The sequence below is a fragment of the Nerophis ophidion genome, linkage group LG07 (genome assembly GCF_033978795.1).
Source record: "Nerophis ophidion isolate RoL-2023_Sa linkage group LG07, RoL_Noph_v1.0, whole genome shotgun sequence".
NCBI lineage: Eukaryota > Metazoa > Chordata > Actinopteri > Syngnathiformes > Syngnathidae > Nerophis > Nerophis ophidion.
The window spans coordinates 56,485,445-56,506,367 of record NC_084617.1 but is presented as its reverse complement, the minus strand read 5'-3'; the positions used below and the strand labels follow the sequence as shown (position 1 = coordinate 56,506,367).

The following is a 20,923-nucleotide window of genomic DNA, read 5'->3' as shown; positions in this document are numbered from 1 at the left end:
TTACCTGTCATGATCCGTGGTCCGGCTCATGTTTTGTTATGTTCTGTTAGTTTTGGACTCTACTATTTCCTGTTTTTCTGCACCCCTTGTTTGTTTTAGTTACCATGGTTACTTTTTATTTCGACCTGTCTCTGATTAGCGTTCACCCGCATTATTTAAGCCTGCCTTTGCCGGTCAGCCGGCCTGGTGTCATTGTTTGCTGTATGCAATGGTCACATAGGTTCATGTCTTGTTTCAAATTTGTGCTGAGTGTTTGCTGTATGCACCTGTTACGTGAGTGTTGCCTTGTCTCTAGTTGTTTGCTTCATGCCTTGCTATGTAAGTTTTGTTTGTTTCATGCCACAGTTTCATAAATATTCCTTGTCCATAGTCTGTGCTAAGTTATAGCAATAGCTCAAAGTAGGGCTGGGCGATATATCGATATAAACGATACATCGCAGGTTTGTCTCTCTGCAATATAGAAAATGACTATATCATGACATTCGAGTATATGTTCTTTCGCAGTTGCTTTTAGCTGTGGGCATTACACTACAGGCTCTTTCTGCTCTTTCCTGTCTCTCCTTCTCAGACAGCAAGCACACCCTCTTACATACGTCCCATACAACGTCATACGCCCTTGCGGAGCAGAGAGGTCGCAGCATGGCTAACGTTTTTTGTGATGCTAGCGGAGACGTGCAAGTGGTAATACGAGAGAGAGAAGGTGCGAATGAAGGAAAAACGAATTCCCAAGAAAAACAGCAGGGGGTCCATCGTCTGGCAGTGGTTTGGCTTAAAGTGGGAATATGTCGAACAGACAACCGTAATTTGTCAAGTGTGGGGAAAAAGTGTTGTTACAAAAAGCAGCATTACTCCTAATATGTAGCATCATTTGAAAAGTCACCTGCTAGAGAATGAAGAGTGCTTACTCCGCATGTCAACATCTCTGTTCAGTGACACACGCCCACGCCATCAAAATGCTGAGGCAAACATTTCCAGATCAAGACTGTATGAAAAAAAATGTCAAATATTGTCCGTAGTAACCTACCACATAGCAAAGGACAAACACTATTTGATTTCCTATTATGCAGCTCTTTTTTATTTGACACTTATTGAAATATCTTGTGTGACATCATGCACAAAAGTGCACTTTATTTGTTATAAATTATTGTAGTGGCGTTTCGACAAAAAGTGCACTTTAATTTAGTGTTGTTTGATTATTTCATTTTAGTGACATCATGCACAAAAGTACACTAATAGCTGGTTTTAAAATGTCTCTGACAATTTTGCACTTTCTGTTTTGAAATGACATGAACGTTTGTGCCATTGCTTAATAAATGTTTAATAAATACGGTGTTGGTCAATTGACTTAGTTGTGATTTCCTTCTCTGCATGAAAGTTTAAAATAAACATACATTAATGCAGTATGAACAAGAATGTTTTAATGTAGACACATAGAATCATCATACTGCTGTGACTATATGTATCAAGTATTAATTCAAGACTAAGGCAAAATATCGAGATTTAAATCGTGTATCGCAATATGGCCTAAAAATATCGAGATATTAAAAAAGGCCATATCGCCCAGCCCTAGCTCAAAGTGTGATCAGCACGTTGTGCCTTTGCCTTGTTTTCCGTTTTTTGTACCTTTTTGAGTTTTGATAATTAAATCATGTGTTTACCTGCATGCCTTGTCCAGAGTAATCCGTCTGCATTCCTGGGAGAACGACCGAGCAGTAAGATGCGCAAACCCCGCCGTGACATTAAAGTTAAAGTTAAAGTACCAATGATTGTCACACAACTACTAGATGTGGCGAAATTATTCTCTGCATTTGACCCATCACCCTTGATCACCCCCTGGGAGGTGAGGGGAGCAGTGGGCAGCAGCGGTGCCGCGCCCGGTAATCATTTATGGTGATTTAATCTCCAATTCCAACCCTTATTGCTGACTGCCAAGCAGGGAGGTAATGGATCCCATTTTTATAGTCTTTGGTATGACTCGGCCGGGATTTGAACTCACGACCTACCGATCTCAGGGCGGACACTCTAACCACTAGGCCACTGAGTAGGTTACCCACCTGCTCCCAGTGCCACCCACACTGGTTTAAATGTGACTTAGATATTAGGTTTCACTATGTAAAGCACTTTGAGTCACTCGAGAAAGTGCTTTCTAAATATAAGAAGAAATTGTATTTGGGCCTCGAAAGCCTGCAAATAATATGTATCAATAAAGTAGTGTAACTTTTCTTAGGAAATGTATTCTTTTTTTCTACTTTGGGAGAAAAAAACATATCGACCGTACTCCATGTAATCGCAGATGATGTTAACTTAAATATTGTCTAATTAAGCAAAAATATATTATCACACATTGAAACCATTTTGTGAATATAAATAAATACTAATAATAATGATTTCAAAGCAAGTTATCCATCAAATTGTAGCAATACATTTCATGGTCAAATTGAGAAATGTACTGTGGTTTTTACAGCTTTTTTCCCTAAATTAAAAAAAAAACTGTACTTTTTTTACTGTAATAAACTGTGGTGGCGTTTTGGCATTTATAGTAATACACCAAAAAATACAGTTAATGATTTATGTTTGAAAAAATTAAAACATTTTAAAAAAACGACAAAAGCTCAGGTACCAAAAAATTTACTGCAAAATTGCAGGTTTTTTTTTTCATTTACAGCAAAAAAACAAAGGTAAATTTTACAGTAAAATTATTGCATCTGAGATGCCTTTTCTTTTTTTTTTTTACCATTTACCAGTAAGTTATTCCATGACCATGGAGCAGCAAATCTGAAGGCTTTTTACCTAGATTTGTTTTGACTCTGGGACCCAACACACCAAGGATGTCCTGTGACCGCAAACTGTAGCGACTGCACGTAAAAGAACATAAATAAGGGGGAACCAGACCAATTAGTGATTTATAAACAAAAAAATATCCATCGAGAACATCTGCGAACCGTCAAAGATGGACCGTTTGCCTTTGCATACAAAGTGCAATGGTGGACAAGGTTGCCACGAGGAGTAAGTACAAAGGATGCAACGTGTGTACAGCGCTAACGGAGGCTGAGCGATGGATACGTTTAGGTGGGGGTCACCATCGGTAAGTAAAACAAGTGACAATCAGCAGAGTAAAAAGAACCCAAGGTACAACAAAGTATACATAGCGTTTGGATTTGCCGTAACTCTAGCAAAATAAGAAGAAAGACTAAGATTAAGTGTGTTTAATGCCATTCTACTACACTTTGCAACATCCTATGTCTGTGTGATGTGTTTCTATTGTTGTTGTAATTAAAACAAAGTACAGATCCTAGTTAAACATGGGTTAGAGGAGCAATATCAAGTTATACAGTGTAGGGTTGTACGGTATACCGGTATAAGGATAGTACCGCAATACTAATTAATCATATTCGGTACTATACCGCCTCTGAAAAGTAACGGTCCATCGTCTTTGTTTTTTTTTTAAATTTATATTATGTTTATAAACTCAGGAAATAGGTCTCTGGACACATGAGGACTTTGAATATGACCAATGTATGATCCTGTTACTACTTGGTATCGGATCGATACCAAATGTGTGGTATCATCCAAAACTAATGTAACGTATCAAACAACAGACGAATAAGTGATTATTACATTTTAACAGAAGTGTAGGTAGAACATGTTAAGAGAGAAAGTAAGCAGATATTAACAGTAAATGAACAAGTATATTAATAATTAATTTTCTAACACTTGTCCTTAATAATGTTGACAAAATAATAGAAAGATAAATGGCACAATATGTAACTTCATACATCAGCAGCTAAATTAGGAGCATTTGTTTGCTTACTTACTACTAAAAGACAAGTTGTCTTGTATGTTCACTATTTTATTTAAGGACAAACTTGCAAAAAGAATCATATGTTTAATGTACCGTAAGATTTTTTGTTAAAATAAAGCCAATAATGCAATTTTTTGTGGTACCCTTTATCTAGAAAAAGTACCGGAAATTATTGAAATAATTTTGGTACCGGTACCAAAATATTGGTATCGGGACAAGACTAGTGCAGCGCGAACAAGGCTCGCTGCAACCACTAAATAAAAGCAGAATCATCGTTGTTGTTGTAGATTTGATGTGCATCTGGTAAACATATTGCACTGAATGTGTTCATAAAAACAGACGAATACTGTGAAAGAAGTTTGACATAATTAGTAAAGATCAATGGTGTTTCATTTTTTAAAAAAAAGCTAAAACTTATACAGCAGTTTAAACTGTTTTATGGTCCAAGGCTTGTTTCAATTGTCTTCTGAATAGATTATAGCCGGGGTCACCAAAGTGCGGGTCCATTTGCGGCCCGTAACTCATTTTTTTAAAGGCCCGTGGCACAAATGTTAACATTCTAAATTTGGTACGCTAGCTAATAAGCTAGTTTTACAGGTATATACCTCGGCATCAATTATTGTGTTACTTCACAAATGGTACTTGTTAGTATGCTAACATTAGTATACTAATCTTTTTAAGCAAATTTTATAGGTATATACTTTGGTAATATTTTGGTACTAGGTGTATGCTAATGTTACCATGCTAGTATTCTACACCATTTTTTTAGAGTACACACGTCACAGTAATATATTTTGATATTTGACTCATGTTGCAGTTAGTATTTTAGCGCATGTTAGCTTTTTTAGCAGGTATAAACCTCAGTGTCATATATTACTACTAATGTTAATTGTCAGCATGCTTTTGCTAGCATGTTAGCATAATATTGTTAGCCTGCTAGTTTTTCTTAGCTAATTGTAATCATATTTTTGGTTGGCATTTCAGTTCGTCTTTGGCTCTTCAGAACTCAAACAAAATGTCTACCTAAATTGCATTTTTTTAGCAAATTTTATAGGTACAGACCTCAGTAATATTGTGGTACTTGGTGTAGGCTAATGTTACCTTGTTAGCATTTTAAAACATTTTTAAGGTACACACTTCAGAGTAATATATTTTGATATTTGACTCATGTTGGAGTTAGTATTTTGGCGCATGTTAGCTTCTTTAGCCGGTATAAACCTCAGTGTCATATATTAATACTAATGCTAATTGTAAGCATGCTATTGCTTACATGTTGGCTTAATACTGTTAGCTTGCTAGTTTTTCTTAGCTAATTTTAATCATATTTTTAGTTAGCATTTCAGTTCGGCTTTGGCTCTTCAGAACTCAAACAAAATGTCTAAAAAATTTTTAGCAAATTTTTTAGGTATAAACCTCAGTAATACTGTGGTACTTGGTGTATGCTAATGTTACCATACTAGCATTTTAAACACATTTTTTTAAGGTAAACACTTCAGAGTAATATATTTTCGTATGTGACTCATGTTGCAGTTAGCATTTTAGAGCATATTAGCTTTTTTAGCTAGTTCAGCAGGTATAAACCTGAGTGGCATATATTACTACTAATGCTAATTGTAAGCATTGTTATTGCTAGCATGTTAGCATAAAACTATTAGCTTACTAGTTGTTCTTAGCTAATTTTAATCATATTTTTTGTTAGCATTTCAGTTGGCTTTGGCGCTTCAGAACTCAAACAACATTGCTACCTAAATTGCATTTCTTTGGTTCTTTGGGAAACATATATATATATATATATATATATATATATATATATATATATATATATATATATATATATATATATATATATATATATATTTATATATATATATATATATATATATATATTTGTGTATATATATAGTACTCGTTTTGGGGGTGAAAACTAGCAAAATCGCCCCCGTTGTCAGTCTGTGGTTTGGCCATGTACTAAATGCAAATATGCAATTTTCAACCCTTCTGATAAACTACAATGTAAGCAATAGTGTGACATTTTACCAAAAAATTTTGCTTTTTTTTAACAAGTGATCAATGTTTGCAGTTTTAAAACATTTTCAATGTTACTGTGTTAAATTTATAAAAATACACTACCCAGTGAATCATTTGCAATTTATTTCTGAGCATTGAGAGTTACACAGACTGATCAGCCTTGTTTAAACGTTACACATTGACTTAATAAACCTAATATGGAAAATAGTTTAAGCTGTTGCAGATGTTATATCAACTCATTTTATTCATCTACTTTGATAATAAGGTGCGAGGGTGTGTTGTGTTCAATTTACAATGGTCGCATAATTGTACTCTGTAATATTTGAGAACGACAACAATAAGAAGTAGGCGTGTCTAGCAGAAAACAGTACATATCGGTCGCGTGTTTACTCCTTCTAAAGGCCAAATGAACGGGATTCATGTGGTGGAATTTTCATCAATCTGCTTGGGAGCAATCTGAACGTATAGTTGCATAAACATTGTTGACCACAACTCAGCATATCTTAGAAAAAGTTTGTGATTGAACTCATCAGATGATGCGGTTGCACCCAAGTGGAGACTTTTTTTTTCCTGTCAATTAAAATATGTACGTTATAAAAAACAATATCATGACTGTTCAAATAAAATAGCCTTGAAAGTTCAATAATAAGGTCGCTTGAATTGAATGTCTAAGAGTACTTTAACGCCCATCGAGAATACGGAACTAACTTTACACTTCACTCAACTCAGATGTCACAAAGTCATCAAAACTCACATTTAAGCATTCACGCAAAGATTCAACATTTGGGACGAAGGATGAAGTGACAGGAGAAATGTCAAAATACAATAAATCTATCTGTGGCAGCAGAGCAAAGATATGTACAAATTTCACTTTTGCATCGCATTGCACATAACTGTGGTGCATTTAAAGACTAATTAAAGGTAGAAACAGGGGCGTCAGTAGTTTTTAAATACAGGGGGGACACAACCCACAGGAGATGGGCTAATAATACAATAATAATAATAAAAATAATAATAATAATAACTAGGGATGTCCGATAATATCGGACTGCCGATATTATCGGCCAATAACTGCTTTAAAATGTAATATTGGAAATTATCTGTATCGGTTTCAAAAAGTAAAATTTATGGGAATGTGTACACGGGCGTAGGGAGAAGTACAGAGCGCCAATAAACCTTAAAGACACTGCCTTTGCGTGCCGGCCCAATCACATAATATCTACGGCTTTTCACACACACAAGTGAATGCAAAGCACACTTGGTCAACAGCCATACAGGTCACACCGAGGGTGGCCGTATAAACAACTTTAACACTGTTACAAATATGCGGCACACTGTGAACCCACACCAAACAAGAATGACAAACACATTTCGGGAGAACATCTGCACCGTAACACAACAAACACAATCGAAAAAAATACCCAGAAACCCTTGCAGCACTAACTCTTCCGGGACGCTACAATATACACCCCCGCTGGTTTCAACCAAATCAATGCAATAGTCAGTTCAAAAATATCAAATTACCATGAATTGATTAACGTGAACCCAGACTTAAACAATTTGAAAAACGTTATTGTACGGAATATGTGGGTTTAGGGTACGATGTGGGAGCCCTTCAAGAGTCTTGTGTATGGGTCCCAAAATTCGGTGGGTTTAGGGTGGGATGTGAGGGCCCTTTAAGAGTCTTGTGTATGGGGGCCAGAATTTGGTGGGTTTAGGGTTAGGTTGGGGGGCCCTTTAAGAGTCTTGTGTATGGGGCCCAGAATTTGGTGGGTTTAGGGTGGGATGGGGCGCCCTTTAAGGGTTTTGTGTATGGGGCCCAGAATTTGGTGGGTTTAGAGTGGGAGGGGGGGCTCTCAAAGAGGCCGTTGTAAGGGGCACAGAATTTGGTGGGTTTAGGGTGGGATTAGGGGCCATTTAAGAATCTTGTGTATGGGGCCCAGAATTTGATGGGTTTAGGGTGGGATGGGGGGGCCCTTTAAGAGTCTTGTGTATGGGGGCCAGAATTTGGTTGGTTTAGGGTGGGATGGGGGGCCCTTAAGGGGTTTTGTGTATGGGGCCCAGAATTTGGTGGGTTTAGAGTGGGAGGGGGTGGGCTTTCAAGAGGCTTGTGTATGGGGCACAGAATTTGGTGGGTTTAGGGTGGGATTAGGGGCCATTTAAGAATCTTGTGTATGGGGCCCAGCATTTGATGGGTTTAGGGTGGGATGGAAGGGGCACTTCAAGATCTTGTGTATGGGGCCCAGAATTTGGTGGGTTTAGGGTGGGATGGGGGTTACTTTAAGAGTCTTGTGTATGTGGCCCAGAACTAGTTGGATTTAGGGTGGGATGTGGGGGCCCTAAAATGAGTCTTGTGTATGGGGCCCAGAAATTGGTGGGTTTAGGGTGGGATTAGGGGCCATTTAAGAATCTTGTGTGTGGGGCCCAGAATTTGGTGGGTTTAGGGTGGTATGGGAGGGCCCTTCAAAAGTCTTGTGTATGGGGCCCAGAATTTGGTGCTATGCGCCCCTGGCTGGATTGGTTAGAGTGTCCGCCCTGAGACTGGGAGGTTGTGAGTTCAAACCCCGGCCGAGTCAAACCGAAGACTACAAAAAATGGGACCCATTGCCTTCCTGCTTGGCACTCAGCATCAAGCGTTGAAATCGGGGGGTTAAATCACCAAATTATTTACTGAGCGTGGCCCCTGCTGATGCTCCTTGCTCCCCTCGCCTCAAATGGGGTAGAACCAGGGTTCAAATGCAGAGGGTAATTTCACCACACAGAGTGTGAGTGTGTGACTATCAGTGGTAATTTAACTTTAATTACTGTGTAGCATTTCAAAGTGTTCGCGGGTCACCTAAAACAAAGCTTGGGGGCCAGATCTGGCCCCCAAGCTTTGAGTTGGACACCTGAGGGTTATATGATTAATCAAAATTTTATGTGATTTTTTGGGTTCAGGGTGGGATGGGGGGACCATTAAGACTATTGTGTATGGGGCCCAGAATTTGGTGCTATGCACCCATGGCTGCATAATTCACAAATATTAATGAACTGATGCTGGCTTACCAGCTCGTCCAGGTTTCGCATGTCGCATAAAACTCTCTTTTGAGGCCAGACAAAAGGTTCTGGTTCCCTCTCGTCCTCCACGCTGTGGCAGCTCTCCTTGCGGCTGAAACCCCTGCTGGACGGGCTGTGCTCCTCCGGCACACCCGGGTCTACCTGGTCCTGCTGCACCCGGCTCATCTGCAGGCCGCCCTGGTGGTCTCGGATCTCCTCCTCGATCTCCTCCTCCAGTTGGATCAGCATGGGGGCCAGCATGCCGAACTTGGACCCCCGCCGGGCCACCTCCAGCAGGCAGAGGACGAAGTTCTTCTCGTTGCATTTCTCCACCAGGTCGTTGGTCTCGAACATGAGGACGTCTTTGATCCGCAGCTCCTGCCTGCACCAGCTGATGAAGTTGGACACGTTGTCCCGGGCCAGGAAGGAGCCCGGGCTGACGTTGCGAGACTGGAAGACCACGTCTTTGCGGGGCAGCTTCATGGACTGGGCCGCCTCCGGGTACTCCAGCTGGAAGTCCTGGGCGGCCCGGTTGACGTTGTTGGCGTGCCGGCACAAGCCGCAGCCGGTCTCCAGACCATCCATGAAGGTGTCCGCGGTCAGGTCCAGGTCGTAGAGGGTGTTGAGCCATTCCGCCAGGTCCTCCTTCATGGCGTACAGGTACTCCTCGCTGGACTTAAAAGGCCGGATGCTCTTGGAGGCGGCGGATTGGATGTTGCTCTGATCGGCCATGTTGTCAGATTATGTATCGATACTCGATTCCGGATTGTCTCATTGCGCAACCGCGCCGCAAATCCTCATCTGTAAAAGCGAGCGTGCCGGGGACGCACCCATGCCGGTGTGCGGGGACTGCAGGCCGGGCTGCTGCGGGCCGCTGTCACGGTCATGGCGGGATGCTGAGTGGACCGAGCGAACCGACAGATCCAGCCCAAGTGGGTGCACTCCCCTCGGCGCCCTCAAACCTCCACGTCTTGGGGAAGAAGAAGAAAGAAAAAAAAAGCCGAGTTATTGTCTCCTTTTTGGACTTGGAAATATCACGACCGCTGAGCGGCACCGAGCCCACGCAGGACGCCACGCAGAGACTCAGCGCATGTCGCGCCGCCTCCTGCGCTCAATATGTTGAGCTGCTGCGGCTTAAAGCAGCGGAGCGACGCGGTGGCACATCCCATTATGTGGATCAACTGTGGAGGAGGAAGGAGGAGGAGGAGGAAGAGGAGGAGGAGGAGGAGGAGGAGGAGGAGGAGGAGAAGTTAACCCCATCGTCACCAAGCGGAACTTAAAGGCCTACTGAAGTGAGATTTTCCTATTTAAACAGGGATAGCAGGTCCATTCTATATGTCATACTTGATCATTTCACGATATTGCCATATTTTTGCTGAAAGGATTTAGTAGCGAACATCCACCATAAATTTCGCAACTTTCGGTGCTAAGAGAAAAGCCCTGCCTCTACCTGAAGTTGCAGACAATGACGTCACATGTTAATGGCTCCTCATATATTCACATTGATTTTAATGGTAGCTGTCACGCCAAATTTCTTCCCCCCTACAAAAACATCCCCCCCCCATTTACTTCCGGGGTCATGATCCCACTCTCCCTTGTGGTGGGGGTCCGGTCCGATTCGGTGGCCATGTACTGCTTGCCTGTGTATCGGCTGGGGACATCACTGCGCTGCTGATTCGCCTCCGCTTGGGATGGTTTCCTGCTGGCTCTGCTGTGAACGGGACTCTCGCTGCTGTGTTGGATCCGCTTTGGACTGGACTCTCGCAGCTGTGTTGGATCCATTATGGATTGAACTTTCACAGTATCACGTTCGACCCGCTCGACATCCATTGCTTTCCTCCTCTCCAAGGTTCTCATAGTCATCATTGTCACCGACGTCCCACTGGGTGTGAGTTTTCCTTGCCCTTATGTGGGCCTACCGAGGATGTCGTAGTGGTTCGTGTTGTGGTTTGTGCAGCCCTTTGAGACACTAGTGATTTAGGGCTATATAAGTAAACATTAATTGATTGATTGATTGATTAATACAGACATTTGTTAACGCTATATTATACAAATATAACGCTATATTATAAAAATACAGACGTTTTGTTAACGCTATATTATAAAAAATACAATTCAAAAAAGAATTTACAAACACAAGCTATGGGATGACACATTTACTTCCGGGGTCACGTTTCCTCACGTTTCCTCTTACATCATCCATAGCTTGTGTTTGTAAATTGTTTTTTTAATTTTTTTAAAAATGTTTATAATATAGTGTTAACAAAAGGTCTGTATTTTTATAATATAGCATTATATTTTTATAATACAGCGTTAACAAAACATCTGTATTAATCATGACCCTGGAAGTAAATGGGGGAGGGGGTTTGTAGAGGGAAGAAATTTGGCGGGACAGAGCCTCCAATAAAAACAGCTATTCGGACCGAGAAAACGACAATTTCCCCATTAATTTGAGCGAGGATGAAAGATTCGTGTTTGTGGATAATGATAGCGACGGACTAGAACAAAAAAAAACGTGATTGCATTGGGACGGATTTTGATGTTTTTAGACACATTTACTAGGATAATTCTGGGAAATCCCTTATCTTTCTATTGTGTTGCTAGTGTTTTAGGGAGTTTAACAGTACCTGATAGTCGGAGGTGTGTGTCCACGGGTGTGTCGACGCGCAGTGTCCCAGGGAAGTCGACGGCAGCTCTTTGGGCGGCAAAAGCTCAGATGATATCCGGTAAGAAGCGACTTTTTACCACAATTTTCTCACCGAAACCTGCTGGTTGACATTCGGTTGGGATCCATGTTCGCTGTGATCCATAATAAAGTTTCACCTCCGTGAATTTTAAACAAGGAATCACCGTGTGTTTGTGTGGCTAAAGGCTAAAGCTTCCCAACTCCATCTATCTACTTTGACTTCTCCAATATTAATTGAAAAAATTGCAAAAGATTCAGCAACACAGATCTCTAAAATACTGTGTAATTATGCGGTTAAACCAGACGACTTTTAGCTGTGTGTGTGCGCAGCGCTCATATATCCTAACAGTCCGTGAGGTCAAGCGTACACGTCATCATTACGCAACATTTTCAAGAAAAAACTCCCAGGAAATTTAAAATTGCAATTTAGTAAACTAAAAATGCCATATTGGCATGTGTTGCAATGTTAATATTTCATCATTGATATATAAACTATCAGACTGCGTGGTGGGTAGTAGTGGGTTTCAGTAGGCCTTTAACAAGACGGTCTGGAGCAGGCCGGGGTCGGCAAGGTAACATGCTAAAAGAGCCATATTGGACAACAAGTATGAAAAGTAATCGGTCTGGAGCCACAACAAATGTAAATACTTCTTATATACAGTCACGATCAAAAGTTTACATACACTTGTAAAGAACATATTGTCATGGCTGTCTTCAGTTTCCAGTACTTTCTACAACTCTTATTTTTTGTGATAGTGTTTGGAGCACATACTTGTTGGTCACAAAAACACATTCATGAAGTTTGGTTTTTTTATGAATTTATTATGTGTCTACTGAAAATGTGACCAAATCTGCTGGGTCAAAATTATACATACAGCAATGGTAATATTTGGTTACATGTCCCTTGGCAAGTTTCACTGCAATAAGACACTTTTAGTAGCCATCCACAAGCTTCTGGTTGAGCTTTTGATCACTCCTCTGACACAATTGGTGCAGTTAAGCTAAATTTGTAGGTTTTCTGATGTGGACTTGTTTCTTCAGCATTGTCCACACGTTTTCTTTCTTTCTTTCTTTCTTTCTTTCTTAGTTTATTTCAAACATGAACACACTTACAACATAATGCATCAAACGGGAATTTGGGAAGGCCATTCTAAAACCTTAATTTTAGCCTGATTTAGCCATTCCTTTACTACTTTTGACATGTGTTTGGGGTCATTGTCCTGTTGCCGAGACCCAACCTACGGGCTGATGATTTTAGGTTGTCCTGAAGAATTTGGAGGTAATCCTCCTTTTTCATTGTCCCATTTACTCTCTGTAAAGCACCAGTTCTATTGGCAGCAAAACAGGCCCAGAGCATAATACTACCACCACCATGCTTGACAGTAGACATGGTGTTCCTGGGATTAGAGGCCTCATCTTTTCTCCTCCAAACATGTTGCTGGGTGTTGTGGCCAAACAGTTCAATTTTTGTTTCATCTGACCACAGAATTTTCCTCCAGAAGGTCTTATCTTTTTCCATGTGATGTCAGATGAAACAAAAATTGAGCTGTTTGGCCACAATACACATGAGGAGAAAAGATGAGGCCTCTAATCCCAGGAACACCATGTCTACTGTCAAGCATGGTGGTGGTAGTATTATGCTGTGGGCCTGTTTTGCTGCCAATAGAACTGGTGCTTTAAAGAGAGTAAATGGGACAATGAAAAAGTTAAAGTTAAAGTACCAATGATTGTCACACACACACACACTAGGTGTGGTGAAATTGGTCCTCTGCATTTGACCCATCCCCTTGATCACTCCCTGGGGCGTGAGGGGAGCAGTGGGCAGTAGCGGGGCCGCACCCGGGAATCATTTATGGTGAGGATTACCTCCAAATTCTTCAGGACACCCTAAAATCATCAGCCCGGAAGTTGGTTTTTGGACGCAGTTGGGTGTTCCAACAGGACATTGACACCAAACACACGTCAAAAGTGGTAAAGGAATGGCTAAATCAGGCTAGATTTAAGGTTTTGGAATGGCCTTCCCAAAGTCCTGTCTTAAATGTGTGGACAATGCCGAAGAAACAAGTCTGTGTCAGAAAACCAACAAATGTAGCTGAATTTCACCAATTGTGTCAAGAGGAGTGGTCAAAAATTCAACCAGAAGCTTGTGGATGGCTACCAATAGCACCTTATTGCAGGGAAACTTGCCAAGGGACATGTAAACAAATAATAACATTGTTATATGTCATGAGACATATAACAATGGACGTAAGTGAAGGAAATTGAATTAACTCAAATATACCTACAAACGAGGCATAATGATGTAAAATGTACATACAGCTAGCCTAAATAGCATGTTAGCATCAATTAGCTTGCAGTAATGCGCTGACCAAATATTTCTGATTAGCACCCCAACAAGTCAATAAAATCATCAAAGCTCACTTTTGTGCATTCACGCACAGTATAAAACATTTAGTGGACAAAATGAGACAAAGAAGGAGTGGCAAAGAACACGTCTTTCTGTGGCAACGTCGGAGAAAATGAAACATGTAAACGTAATGTTGAGTCACAGTTCAAAGGCTACGGAAATTAGTAGGACAAAACGGCGCGGGCCAAATTCTCTCATCAGTGAAGCATAAACACAAACATAGTAAACAGTGGGCTTTCTAACAATTAAGAAGGTTTGTGTCATGCTTGTTCTCCTACAGAAACCATATTACAAAAAAAACATATTTTTCATCCCATTTTTTTGCCATTTCCATACATTTTTGAAAAAGCTCGATGGAGCCACCAGGGTATGGAAGAAAAAAATGTGGACCCTATAAAAACTTCCATGTTTTAACACATTTTCCGAGGTTCAGAAGTCTGCAATAATAACCAAAAAGGTGTTACTTGTTCACTTAAGACTTGCCTTTGAAGTGAACTTTTTCGTCTTAAGGTATCCATCTGCAACCAGGGCCGCCCCTGGCTAGATTGAGGACAAGGCAGATTTTTTTGAGCCCCCACCCTACGAAAATTTACGATTTTCGTACTTTTACAATCAAACTTGAATTTACTCTGATGCATGTTTTGTACCAAAACAAATATAAAGGGGGACAAAGTTCGGTAATTTATTTTTTAGCATATAATAACAAATATCAAATAATTCAAAAAATCAAAACATATTTACAACACCCAAAACCAGTGAAGTTGGCACGTTGTGTAAATCGTAAATAAAAACAGAATACAATGATTTGCAATTTCTTTTCAACCTATATTCAATTGCAAAGACAAGATACGTAACGTTCGAACTGGTAAACGTTGTTATTTTTTGCAAATATTAGCTCTTTTGGAATTTGATGCAACATGTTTCAAAAAAGTTGACACAAATGGCAAAAAAGACTGAGAACATTGAGGAATACTTATCAAACACCTATTTGCAACATCCCACAGGTGAACAGAGTCCACATTTCAAATTGTTTTTGAAACTGTGGACGTTGTGTCCTCCGGACCAAACAGGAAAATAATCCGGATTGTTAAAGACACAAAGTTCAAAGGCCAGTATCTGTGATGGTATGGGGGTGTATTGGTGCCCAAGGCATGGCTAACTTACACATCTGTGAAGGCACCATTAATGCTGAATGGTTTTGGAACAAACACATGTTGCCATCCAAGCAACGTTATCATGGACGCCCCTGCTTATTTCAGCAAGAAAATACCATGCCACAAGAGTGCTGGTACTAGATTGCCCTGCCTGTAGTCCAGACCTGTCGCCCATTGAAATTATGTGGCTTATTATGAAGCCTAAAATACAATAAGGGATACACCGGACTGTTGAACAACTTAAGCTGTACATCAAGCAAGAATGGGAAATAATTCCACCTGAAAAGCTTCAAAAATTGGTCTCCTCAGTTCCCAAACGTTTACTAAGTGTTGTTAAAAGAAAAGGTCATGTAACACAGTGGTAAAAATGCCCCTGTGCCAAATTTTTTGCAATATGTAGCTGCCATTAAATTCCAAGTTAATGATTTGCAAAAATACATGTATGTTTCTCAGTTCGAACAAAAATATATTGTCTTCGCAGTCTATTCAATTGAATATAAGTTGAAAAGGATTTGCAAATCATTGTATTCTGTTTTATTTACGAATTACAAAACATGCCAACTTCACTGGTTTTGGGTTTTGTATAAAGCCCTTGATCACAAGTGCCTAAAAAGCGCTGCACAAACAACAAAAGCTCCTGATCTTAACCCAAATGATGCCAGCTGGGGAAAAGGAAGAAACTTTTCATGAAGGGCCCACAGATGAAGTGGACCCCCTTTATCTGGCGCCGAGGCTGCAATGGATACTGAGTGGGTATAATAACGAACTTGTGAAATTAATAGACAACAGATAATGTGTCAAACTCAGATCTGGCTCTCCACGTCATCATATGTGACCTGCGAAAGACTGGAAATAATGTGCATCAATAAAGTACTTCATCTCTCTTTGTAAACATGTCCGTTCTTTCAATTTTGACAGACAAAATGCATGTCTTATAACTTGTGAATTATCTGACCACGCAAAAAAAAACATTTTTAAAGCAGGGGTGTCAAAAGTGTGGACTCAAGTTTTTGTGGGCCCACAGCATATTTTTGAATTAAAAAAAAAACCGGAAAGAATGTTTAAAAAAAAAAAAAGCAAAATTGTGTGATGTAATGACAAAAAAACTGACAATTTGATGCGAATAACTCCAAACTTTTTCCACCAAAATGTGTAAGTCTGTGGGCGCCATTTTGAAATGGGTTTATTTTGTTAATAATAAACAAAATAAAGATAAAAAACAAACATTATATATATTCAAAGCCAAAGGTTAGGGTCAGCTTTGTATTATGACAAAGTGTATTATTAGTTATTAGTATGAACATTTCTGCTTTTTTAACCCCGTAATAATTAATAGTGGACTTTGTCACCTATGACACAAACTTAACACTAAGTTTTTTCTTTAAACATATTAGTAATGTCTTTTTTTAGCATTTTTTTTTTACAAAATAAAACTATATCAAAATGGCCCCTGCATACTTTGACGATTTCGTATGCGGCTCTTGGTGAAAAGTTTGGACACCCATATTTTAACATATAATCCCAACATTTTCTTTTTCTAATAAAATGCTTGTTCCCCTGACTTACGATTTTAAAAGTTATCCTTCAATTTGTAAAAAAAAAAAGACTAATAGTCAAATGCATAGTGAATTGTGTATTAATATCATGAGGAGATTATACATTTAGTAACAAGCAGCCCTTGGAGAGCAGCCATGACTGCGGTGTGGCCCTCAATTTAAACCATTTTGACACATGACATATGGGGATCATCTTCCAGGCTGAGTCAGGTCACCTACCCAGAGGCGTTCACAGCTGTGCATGGAAGAGTGGTCCACCCCGGGTCACAACTTTGGTCAGCTAGCACATCTTTCAAACTGGTAACTCTACAAAAAGTATCCGGAGCCACCTTATTGCCAAATTATTTAAAACATAAACTTGCGTTTTGTGACGCTTTGCTGGCATCGTGGTGTGGTTCTTGTTCTCTTGTGGAGGCAGTTTGAGTAGGACACAGCGTGAAGGTAAGAATGATGCTTTATTCAACTATAAAAACGAGCTAAGAACCAAAACACTTGCATGAAGGCACTACAAACAAAACTAACAGAAAGTGCTAGCATGAGCTAAGGACAAACAACAGAATAGCGTAGAAGCTAAAGTACACAAAAGTAATTACCACCATGCGGGAAGAGCGACATCACCTGTTGCATGGAAGCAAATGAGAATCCGAGACCGAATGGCAAACAAAGGCAGGCTTAAATAAGGAGATAATCACAGAGCAGGTGCGTGAGAAAAACAAACGGCAGGTGACACAAATACGTAACTATGGCAACGGAAACAAAACAGGAAGTGCCACCAGGAACTAAGGAAGTCGAATACTAAACAGATGTGATACAAAACAGAACAAAAAACAGAATATGCCATGATCCGAGTAGCAGATCCTGATATTCGTCCCACTGGGAATTCGATCCTAGTTTATCGGGCTATCACGCCAAATGGGACTTTCTAAATGTCTAGGAACTTTGGTATTATATTCTTATCCGTGACGAGGCAGACTCCATCTGCATAAAATTTTGTGTGAAGCGCCCTGTCATTATTTGACATTCCGCATGCGTACATCTCCTATGCTGTTCATAGCCACTATTGGCGTGTGAACCTGGTGAAGAGGCAGCCATCAAAGCAACACTACTGACGGACTGCCGAGGCAACAAATATAGAGAAAGATGGGAGGAGATGGTGAGAGGAATTGACTTCACTCGGTTCAGCAGGAAGGCTTGGAAGACCTTTAACCGCCTTACAGGTAGAAGCTCCAGACATTCTCAATACCGAGTGACAGCCAACTCGCTAGTTGCACAGCTCCTTGCAAATGGCGGCTTTAAAGATGCCAACAAGATCCAGATCCATCAAGCTCTTCTTATGGCAAACATCAGGAGTTGATGGCCATATATCAGTACCATTCTCAGCTGAAGACCTCACTAACTTCATCACCCAACTAAAAAGTGGAAAGGCCCAAGGCCCTGACAACATCCCACCTGAGTTTCTTATGCACTGCGGCCAGACATGCCTAGACTGGCTCCAGGTTTTCTACTCCTCCTGTCTCCTTCGTCAGTCGATACCCAAAATCTGGCGGAAGGCTACCGTCATTTCTCTGCCAAAACCAAACAAACCCACAGCCGACCCAAAGAATTACCGCCTTTTTCACTCCTCTTTGTACTCTTCAAGCTCCTCAAAAAACTCCTTCTTGCTCGGTTGGAACTAGTTGTGAACCCCCAACTTCCTCGCAGCACTGTATTACACAATGTAAAGCTTTCAAATGACATTAAAATCAGTTTTGAAAAAGGATGCAAGGCGGGCATCATCTTAGCGATCCTTACTGCAGTAAACAAACACAGTGTGGCACAAGGGCCTGATTCTTAAACTCCTCCGGATCGCAACCTAGTCTGATTAATTGCCAACCTCCTCGCGAATCGCAGTTTCATACTTTAGACAAGCGATGGACAGTCTAGTCGCCCAAGACGCCTAAGAAATGGAGTTCCCCAAGGACCAGTACTGGCCTCTACGTTATCTAATAATTAAATTTGTGACCTGCCATGCACAACATCTCTGCGGTACAGATATGCCAACGACCTTGTTCTTCTTCTCTCTGACAGATGCTGGTCGAAATTAGAAGACGTGCATTCGGCAGACAAAGCACTGGTAGCAGCCTATCTCAAGACCTGGAGATTAAAGCTTACCATGGCAAAAACCACCACTACAGCTTTTCCACCTCAACAACAAGGAAGCTCGGCGCCAGCTTACAGTCAACCTTAAAAGGACACCTCTGCCCAAAACCATGCTCCAACATACTTTTGGGTAAAACTGGATAGGCGTCTGACCTTCAGGACACACTTTGAATCTCTTCGTGCCAAAGTGTTATCTAGGAACAACCTTCATCGTCGTCTGGCAGGCTCATCCTGGCCACCCTTCGCACTGACCAAGTCTACAGTGCCGCAGAATATGCAGCTCCAGCATGGTGCCAAAGTGTACAAAAACTGGACACATCACTCAAGAACACCTTGAGAATGATCACTGGCTGCCTACAAAACCACCCCATTCGATTTCCTGCCAGTGTCTTTGCAGAGAGGACTACTCACAGAAACTGGTGAACAAGGCCTTGCTGGACATGGACGATCACCTACACAACCTTGTTCAGAACTCTCAATTTCTCACTGTCCTTTCTCCAGCAACTCTTTGGGGCTCCAATATCAACATGCTTGACAGATGGAAAAATGGCTGGCCAGAGACCCCACGACCCACTCAATTTACAGTATGCCGTAACACTTCATTGCCACCATGTGCAAACCTGCCACGCAGAAAACGGGTAACTCTAAATCAACTCCGACAAGTACCACTGGATGATGCGCCAATCGGCAGCCAGCGTATATGGCCACACTGAGCATACTGCACACCACATACTCCACGAGTGCCACACCCGACGCCCACCTGAGGACACCCTCCTTGACCCTGACACAGTGAGCTGGCTGCAAGGCCTGGACCGAACTCCATAGCTGCCTCATACGCAAGAAGAAAAATAATATTTGGTGTATGGGAAACTAAATCATGACAATTTAAATGTGTTTTAAACACTGTTTAGTCTCACCAGTGTAAAAGTAAGTTAACCCCTAAATCAAAAGATTTTCAAAACCTCTCATAAGTGTAAAAACAAGTTACAAATAATTTAAAAGTGTTTTAAACACTAATGTTTGAACTGTTCCATTAGTGTAAAAAAAAGTTGACTACAAATTTAAAAGTGTTTTGAAATCCTGTTTTAAATGTCTCACAAGTGTTACAATAAACCACTAATTTAAGTGTGTTTTTAAACACTGTTCTAACTGTCTGACTAGTGTAAAAATATGTTAACCACTAATTTTAAACATTTTTAAAAACCCAGTTTTAAACTGTAACAAATGTAAAAACAAGCTACAACTAATTCAAAGGTGTTGTCAAACACACATTTTTTAACTGTCTTACAAGTGTAAAAAATATGCTAACCACTCATTTTACAGTTTTTTAAAACCCTACTTTGACTGTCTTACAAGTGTAAAAAAGAAGAGAAATTTATTGCAAATACTATCTTTGATGCACTGTTTTACCACATTAATTGTACTTTTTGCATTTGTGTGACCACTAAGAATGTTAAAATGTCACTTAAAATAAAATTGCCTGTAATTTTTTAAAAGACTTTCAACACAAGTAAACAACAGATGAATTTATGTCTTTTTGATGTTTCCGTCAAAGCAAGCAGGATTTTAATCGGTTGTCACCCTGATAAACGAAGAGATAATTTTAAATACAAACGCTGGTTTTATACTGCCGACAATGAAGTCTTTGTGCGGAAAGTTTGGGACGGTCGCCTTTAAAGCTCATGGGACTGACCTTCAGTTAGGACTGTACTCGTCCTGAAACCAGTAAGACTTGAGGCTCAGTGTGTGTTTCAAGACGAAAAAGATGGTATGCAGCTTCCAATCAAACACGCCACGCAGATGTTATCCAGCCAATGTGCTGATGATCATTTAGCACAGCAGGATCCAATGTGTCAGCCAAGATATAAAAGTATCAGTGCAAAAAAAAACCCTGCTTTTCAGGTTCTTCTGGAATGTGGCAAAAAAGTACAAACATGACTTGCCTTGGGCTTTAAAAGACTCATTTTGTAAACAAAAAACGGTTGGTTGCCTTGAGCGCCAAAAAGACCGGATTGTTCAAGCACACTTTATTACTAAGCTCTGAAGTTGTGCATTTATAAATACAAACCCCGTTTCCATATTAAATGATAAATGGGTTGTACTTGTATAGCGCTT

The 20,923-nt window shown here is 40.4% G+C and overlaps 1 protein-coding gene across 1 annotated transcript in view; it reads right to left on the bottom strand.

The window, feature by feature from the left end:
• gas2l1 (growth arrest-specific 2 like 1) overlaps positions 1-20,649 on the bottom strand; it is a 71,325-nt gene extending 50,676 nt beyond the window's left edge. Inside the window, exons 1-2 of the mRNA XM_061906591.1 lie at positions 20,502-20,649; positions 8,876-9,836 (exon numbers count right to left, since the gene is read on the bottom strand). Of these exons, the coding sequence (XP_061762575.1) occupies positions 8,876-9,598 (723 nt within the window). The 5' untranslated portion in view covers positions 9,599-9,836; positions 20,502-20,649. The remainder of the gene's footprint in view (positions 1-8,875; positions 9,837-20,501) is intronic.
• Positions 20,650-20,923: the final 274 nt, after the last annotated feature.